This window comes from Chrysochloris asiatica, unplaced genomic scaffold (assembly GCF_000296735.1).
Source record: "Chrysochloris asiatica unplaced genomic scaffold, ChrAsi1.0 scaffold00011, whole genome shotgun sequence".
NCBI lineage: Eukaryota > Metazoa > Chordata > Mammalia > Afrosoricida > Chrysochloridae > Chrysochloris > Chrysochloris asiatica.
The window spans coordinates 37,654,689-37,663,211 of NW_006408529.1; the positions used below are offsets into that span (position 1 = coordinate 37,654,689).

General features: G+C 35.7%; 1 protein-coding gene across 1 annotated transcript in view; it reads left to right on the top strand.

The window, feature by feature from the left end:
- Positions 1 to 8,523, top strand: part of WRN (Werner syndrome, RecQ helicase-like) — a 181,766-nt gene that overhangs the window by 47,396 nt on the left and 125,847 nt on the right. The window contains exons 8-9 of the mRNA XM_006834526.1: positions 2,322 to 2,727; positions 5,864 to 5,950. Of these exons, the coding sequence (XP_006834589.1) occupies positions 2,322 to 2,727; positions 5,864 to 5,950 (493 nt within the window). The remainder of the gene's footprint in view (positions 1 to 2,321; positions 2,728 to 5,863; positions 5,951 to 8,523) is intronic.

The window sequence follows — 8,523 nt, forward strand, 5'->3', positions numbered from 1 at the left end:
CTTCTGTTAATTCTGGTATGTTTTGATTACACCATCATATTTGATTGATAGCTTTGCTGGATAAAGGATTCTTGGTTGGCAGTTTTTTTTCTTTCAGGGTTTTATATATGTCTCCCCATTGCTGTCTTGCTTGCATGGTTTCTGCTGAGACATCCGAGCTTAATCTGACTTGCTTGTCTTTGTTATGTGACACTTCTGTTTTCCCTGGCTGCTTTCAGAAGTGTCTCCTTTTCTTTGAGTTTGGAGAGCTTGACTGTGGTATGTATTGGTGATTTTCTTTTGGGGTCTACCCTTCTTGGAGTTCATTGAGCTTCTCGAATGTTTATCTTTTAACTTTTCAGGATGTTAGAGAAATTTTCTTCCAGCAGTTCTTCAACTATTTCCTCTGTGGACTTGTGTGATTCTTCTTGTTCTGGAATGCCGATAATTCTTAAGTTATTCCTCTTCGTGTTGTCCAACATGAATCTTAGGCCTTTCTCCGAATTTTTTATCCTTTTTTGTGTTTGTTCCTCTATCTTAGTGGTATTGAGAGATTGTCTTCCAGCTCACTGTTCTGCCTTCCATCTCATCTATTCTATGCCTCTGCCCTTTCAGAGTGTTCTCTAATTCTATTGTTTTGTTATTGATCGTTTGGACCTCTTTCTGTAGTTTTTGAACTGTTTCCAATGCTGTATCTATCTTATTTGACTATTCCTGTAGCACATTTCTGACTTCTTCCTTATTTTTCTCAACTCCATTGTAAAGTGTTTTGAAACATTTTATAATGATTTTACTGAATTCCTTCTGAGGCATTTCCAAGGTCTGCCCTCCTTCCAGAATGGAGTCCAGGTCTACTTCTAGATCATTTGTCTCAGACATATTATCTTGTTTCTTGACATGTGCTGATATGGTCATCTGCTTTTGCTTCTTGGACATGCTTTATGTTTACCTGTGACCTTAATACTTAATTGAGTATGTGTGTTGGTAATTTTTTATGCTTTCTGATTGCTTCCAGGGAGATGTGATCAGGTTGTAGGTTTCCCTTTTCACTCTTCTTATTGCTTAACTCAGAGAAAATTTCACAGGAGTTGTCTGTTTCCTTGATATATGGCAGCTAGTATTGGTTCTTGCCTGGATTTTGTTGTTTTATAGAGTGTGATTGTAGCTTGGCTATATACCAGCAGTTGCTGACTCTTCTAGTTTAATATAGGGAGACAAAGAGTCCTCCAAAGGCAGAAGGTGGGGGGCATAATACAGCAAAACAACTCCATTGGGTGAGGGGGGAAAATGAGAGAAAGAAAAAAAAAAAGCACCAACAAAAACAAGAATGAATACTGCAGTCTCTAATCACAGGAAAGGGAGAGGAAGGAGAGAAGAAAAAGAAGGAAAAAAAAAAATCTGTAGTTTAATATGAGTATGGGTTTAATTTCCTAAGTTCCTGTCTTCAAGGCTGCCCAAGAGATTCCATGTTGCCAGTGTTGGTTGTTATGCTAAACCTCAGGCTCCAATTCAACCTTTGGCTCTCTTTCCCTCCCTTCAGCTCTCTTCTACTCTTTCCCATGATAAAAAATAGAACTAAAAGGAAACAGATAGTAAAAGTTCAGGGTCTCCCCTTGGGCTGAGTATCTGTGCGCATGCGTGGCAGAAGAATCCACCAGTGGTGATGGTGGCGGGTGGCCACTCGGCTCAGGCTCTCCCTCTATTCACCAGAATGGAGGTGGGCAAACAGTGAGCACGCCAATTACCAGATACCAAAGAAAAAAAAATCAGAACAAAGCAAAACTGACAAAGTATATTGTCCACCTTTGTCCCAAGGTTCCTGCAGCGTTTTTCCGTGGTGTTTCTGCTCCCCCTGTTTTGTCTTGCCGCTTGGTCTCACCCAGGATGTCGGCTCAGGCCTCTGAGCCTGGCCCGGCAGACTCAAAAGTACACGATTTTTTTTACTTCAGCTCCAAACTCCACAAGTTATAAGCCTTCAAACTTTTAAAATATTCCTATCTCTGTGTTCCGAGTTTTGGAGCTCTGCCCTGGATCTGCTTTGCCTGGTATTCTGTGTTATTGCTGACAGTGAACTTCACTACACCTCTACCCTAGCCACCATCATGCCCTGCCTCCTCTCCAATGGGTTTTTATTGGCAGATTTTTCAGTAAATTCCAGGTCTTTCTTCTGAGGAGCCTCTGGGTGGGTTCAAACTGCCAGTCTTTTAGTTAGCAATGTTAGTTTGTTAAATTTTTTTTAGTTAGTGTGTTAACTTTTTTTTTTTTTTTACCACCAATGGACTAAAAATTTGTGCTTGTATTTAATTCAGTTAGGGTTGAATTAACCTTTCTGTGTTTTTTAGGGTTTGTATGCTTTTGAAGGATATTTCAGAAAATGTGTGTTCATTGAGGAAGACAATACTTGGTTCTACCAACACTGAGAGAGAACTGAGGCCAGCCAGTAATTTTAACTTGACAGTAGATGATCCAACTGCTGCTGTAATACAACAGGAAGAAAATATAGAACAAGATATGTTTGCTAAAGATGAGACCTGGAACACATCAGTTGATAATTTAATTAAACATGATGGAGAAAATATACTTGAAAATGAAGTAAAACATGAAGATGGATTAGAAAATGATAAACTGAAAGAGAATTCAGAAAGAATTTGTTTGATGTCATTAGATATTACAGAGCATGAACTCCAACTCTTGGAACAGCAGGCTCGAGAAGAAAATCCTAGTGTTGTTACTAACACATCTTCTGAGGTACTAAATAAAGAGAAAGCAATTTTTTATTCACTAGGGTAATGTTTGGCAGTATTTCTTTTGTAAAAGGGCCAGTAGTAATTATGAACTTAGTGGACTAGACAGTTTCTGTTGCTGCTACTCAGTCTGCCATTGTAGTTTGGAAACATCCATAAACAAATGTAAAGGAATGAATGTCTGTTTGCCAATAAAACTTTATTTACAAAAAGAAACGGTGGACTTAATTTGCCCTGCTGAACGTAGTTCCTCACTGCTGAGTTATGATATAAATAGCATGATAGAGTGATTTTATAATGTTAATAGATATTTGTTGTAATTTGTTTTCCCTCTTTCTAGCATTTCTTGTTGTAAAGTGTGATCGAGTTTTAGGCATAATTGTTTGTAAAGTGTGATTGAGTCACCTCTGACTCACAACAACCCTTTATAGAGTTTGTGATGCTGTGAATCATTGCACAGCAGAAAGCCCTTTCCCTTACAGAGTGGCTGATGGGCTCAAGCTGCTGACCTTGTGGCTCACTGTCCAGTGCTTATTATAAAGAGCCACTGTGCTCCCTTTAGGCAAAATCCCTCTATTTAGTGGATTTCTTACATCTACTATTGTTTTTTTTCCAAACTTTATTTTGGAGGTAGTTTTTATTTGCTTCTACAGAATTTCTTTATTTGTTATCTTGAGAGTGCTTTTAATTAACACCTGATATTTTTGCTTGGTGTACCAATTTTTATTGTCACCTGGAGAGTTCATAACCTACCTTTTATGTTTTTTATCCTGAACAGATTATAACATTCTGTTCTTCCTCAACCAAATGACTAAATTTCTGGTTATTATTTTGTAATTGTAGTCCTGGTGTGGTGATGCAGGATAATGCACTGGACTGCAAGGCCAGTTTGAACTGCAAGGCTGGCAGTTAAAACTCACCAGCCACTCCTTGAAAATCGTACACTGAGTAGTTTTGAGTCAGAACTGACTTGGACAGCATTTAACAACAACAGTAATATTCTAATTAGATTATTTCATTTTGTCAGACTATATTTTTCTCCCTCTAAGTTAACTTTAAATTTTGAAGTAGTAAATTTGTAATAGATTATTTAATTTCTTTTACAATAAAGGTAAATCATAAAAAGAAATAAAGCAGTATAGTTTTACCTTACTTGTTTTAAATTAATTTCTAAAAATTAAGGTGTTCCTACTCTCTAGAATTTTCTAAACTTAGTTAATCAGAGTTATTTTGGGGCAAGAAATAAGTGTTTCAAACGTTGGGTTTTGAGCCTTTTAGTAGGGTTATTTGTCCTTCATTAACAACAGAAGTCTTAGTTATTTGAGAAATTCTGTTTGTTTTTGGTAGCTACAGTCATATATTACTTCTAATATTATAAAAGTGTATATTATTTAAAAATTTATAAAATGTCTAATGTCAAATATTTGTAAACTAGGTTCATCTTTTGGGAAATAGTATCTTGTTGTAATGTCTGCCTTTCTCTTTACTATCTTAGAAGTTGCATATTATGTAAACATTTCAAAATGATGTTTTTATAATGGTCTGAAATTATGATCAGGATTTTATAACTTACCTGTGACATCTGTCACCTCAGTGTTTACCATTTGAAAATATTTGTTGAAGTGAAATTTACATAACATACAATTAACCATTTTAAAGTGGCATTTAGTGCATTCACAGTGAAATGCCACAACCATCTCTCTCTAGTTTAAAGACATTTTTATCAACCCAGAAACACCCTGTACCTTTTAAGATGCCTGTAAGTTATCAATCACTGCCCTCCCCAGCCGCCTTTTTGCATTCTCTGGCAACCACTAATTTGTTTTCTTTTTTTATTGGGTTTGCCTATTCTGGATTTTTCATAGAAAAGGAATCATATAGTATGTGATCTTTTGCATTTGACTTATTTCACATAAAATTTCCAGGCTCATCCAAGCTATTTCTTTTGATGGCTGAATGGCATAACACTTATCAGTTTATCTGTTGAGGCACATTTGGATTGTTTTCTTGTATTGGCGATTATTAATAATGTTGCATCCACATTTTTGTGAATAATTTTGCTATCAACATTTATGTGATTACTGTTGCTATCAATATTTACCAAGTTTTAGTGGGGACTTTTGTTTTTATTTCTCTTTGACATATATCTAGTTGGAATTGCTAGGTCAAATGGAAATTCTATGTTTAACTTTTTGAATAATAGCCAAACTATTTTTCTGGCATTTTAAATTATGTGATTAATGAATAGCATTGTTTCCTTTGTTCATTGAAGATTGCATTTAAAAAGTAAATATACTTTTTCTCTTTTCTTATGAACTTAATTAAAAATATTTTTAAGGCTTAATTGTTGGAAGTTAATTAAGGCTTTAATTCCTTTCCTTACTTCCATTTTAATATTAGGCATTTTACTTGGGCTTATCTTCTGCATTTCTTTTGTGAGTTTCTTCTGTGTGATTTCCCAATCTGCTATACACTTAATTTCTTAATTATATCATAGTAACTTTTTATAATTCTATCGAAGTTAGTAGTTAAAAAAAAACAAAACTCTACTGTTTCATGCTTTAACGTTGAAAATTTTCAACATTGCAAAGGGGACCTTTCCATTACAAATTTGGGAAAACTAGTTTAATCATAGTTGGATTTGTCTTTCATTTAGATTATATTTCACTTTTTATTTCATTTAGATTATAGGTTTTTATTTCAAGTCTGTTGATCTATTTTGTCTGCTAGTCTGTATTTTTTCCTGCCTGTTTACTTACCTACCTACCTGTGTACCTGTATCTGTCATTTATTTATTATATATGTATAGAAATGTATGCGTTTATTTGTTAGAGCAACCGAGATTGTCTAAAGGTATCTAATGTATGATGGTTGGTAGTGGTTATGTGCTGTGGAGTTGGTTCCCAGTCACAGCAACCCTGTATAGGGTTTCCAATGCTATAAATCTTTATGAGAGCAGAAAACCTTATCTTTCTCCTGGGGACCCTCTGGTAGTTTTGAACTGCTGACCTTGAGGTTAACAGCTGGATTTGTTACCACTAGGTTACCAGAGTTTCTTATCTAATGTATAGGAATTTGATTTGGTAGACAAGAGTGTAGAGTTGATTATTCGAAAAAACTAATCTTTGAAATCCTTTTTGTTAAAGGTTTTATCTTCCCAAGATAACAAAGAAGATATATCTTATGTAATTGAAAGTGATGAAGATTTAGAAATGGAGATGATTAAGGTATGTTTAAAATCATAGAAATATTACTTAATGATTTTTACAAATATTTTTACGTAAAATATTACCTCCTTCTAAATCAGGTCCCGAAAATTGGTTCGGGGACTCTGGTAGTGTAGTGGTTACGAATCCGGCTGTGAACCTTAAGGTCAGCGGTTCGAAACTACCAGCTGCTCCGCGGGAGAAAGATGAGGCTTTCTACTCTCGTAAGGAATTACACCCTCGGAAACCCTGTACAGGGTCGTTATGGGTCGGAACCTACTCGACAGCACTTAACAACAGCAACAACAAATCAGGTCCCCGAAAATTGGTTACTACCAATTATGAAGCATTAGATTTTGTGTTTTCTGTTTCATATTTCTGTATATCTTTATGTTATTGTTGTGTGCTGTTGTGTTGGTTCCCACTTGTAGTGACTCTGTATAAGGTTTCTGAGGCTCTAAATCTGTATGGGAGCAGAACCCCTCTTCTTTTTCCAATGAAGGGACTGGTGAATTTGAACCACCAACTAAGTGGTTAATGGCCCAATGTGTAACTCACTATGCCACCAGGACTCCATATATCTATATATGGTATATAAATAATATTTTTAAAGTAATGTACTAATTTATTTTTATATGTCACATTCTTTTAAGCATTTCTTGGAATATGGATAATGATTAAGCATTACAGCATTGAAATACTTTTTTTTTTTTCATGTCCCTGTATATTCCCTTTTTATTAAGTTCTATTTTTATATCCACCACTCATCGCGTAGTGGTTACGAATCAGGCTGCTAACCTCAAGGTCGGCAGTTCGAAACTACCAGTTATTCTGTGGGAGAAAGTTGAGGCTTTCTGCTCCCATAAAGATTTACAGCCTCGGAAACCCTGTTCAGAGTCACTATGAGTCGGAACCGACTCCATGGTACTTAACAGCAATAACTCAAGTTTGTCTTACTGTGGTGGCTTGTTTGTTGCTGCGATGCTGGAAGCTATGCCACCAATTTTTGATTGCTAGCAGGTTCACCCATGGTAGACAGGTTTCAGCTGAGTTTCTTTCTAGACTAAGACAGAAGGAGAGGCAGACTACTTCTGAATTATTATCACTCAAAACCTAATGTATAGCAGTGAAACATTGTCAGATAGCACCATAACATTGCTTATTGAAATATGATAAATAGCGCTGGGATATAGTCAGGTGTATAGTGCTTGAAGAAGAGCCCATCATGGTATAAGAAACTCAAAATACAACTGGGAAAGAGCTGCCTTCTCAAAGTAAATTTGACTATGATATCACAAATGGAGTAAAGCTCTTGGGACCTTCATTTGGTGATGTGGCAGAACTCAAAATGAAGAAAGCAGCTGTAAACATAAATTGCAACATAGAATGTGTTAAGTATAAACCTAAGAAAATTGTAAATTGTCAAAAATGAAATGGAACACATAAATATTGATACCCTAGTCATTAGTGAGCTGAAATGGATTGGTACTGGTAGTTTTGAAACTCACAATCATATATTCTATGACGACGATGACAAATTGAAGAGGATTGGCGTCACATTCATCATCAAAAGGACATATCATTGTCTATCTTGAAGAATAATGATATCTGTTATGTGATACTGTCCATATTGCCTACAAGGAAACTAGTTAACTCCACTGTACTTAAATCTATTCACCAACCACTAAACTAGTGATGCTGAAATTGAAGAATTCTACTAACTTCTTTCAGTCTGAAATTGATCAAACATGCAATCAAGATGTATTGATAATTACTGATGATTAGAATGTAAAGGTTGGAGAAAAAGAAGGATCAGTCATTGACGAATATGGCCTTGGTAATACAAAAGATGTTGGAGATCGCATGATAGAATTTTGCAAGTCCAATAAATTCTTAATTCAAATACCCTTTTCTAAACAACATAAAAGATGATTATACACATGGACTTCACCAGGTGGAATACATGGAAATCAAATTGACTACATCTGTGGGAAGAAACAGTGGACACACTCCATATCATCAATGAAAGCAAGGCTAGGGGCACACTGTGGAACAGATCATCAAAAGTTTAAGAATATTAAAATAAGTCCACGAGAGCCAAATTATGACCTTGAACATTTCCCACCTGAATTTAGAAATCATCTGAACAGATCTGATGCATTATACACTACTGACCAAATACCAGGAGAGTTGAGGGATATATACAAGAATATACTGGAAAAAAGCAAAAGGTTATTAAGAAGACAAGAAAGAAGGAAAAAACTAAAATGGGTGTCAGATGAGACCCTGAAACTTGCTCTCCAGTGAAGAGATGCTGAAGCAAATGGAAGACATGAGGAAGAAAATAGAAGAAGAGCCAAGTATTATAATGAAATGTGAAAGACCTGGAGTTAAAAAACCAAAAGGAAGAACATGCTTAACATTTCTCAAGCTGAAAGAATTGAGGGAAAAATTCAAGCCTTGATTTACAGAGTTGAAGTATACTATGGGTAAAATATTTAATAATGCAGAAAGCATCAAAAGAAAATGGACCCCAGAGACATTCTGCTGCTTTGCTTGTCGGGCGTGGGGAATGGGGAGTTAATAGATGTTAC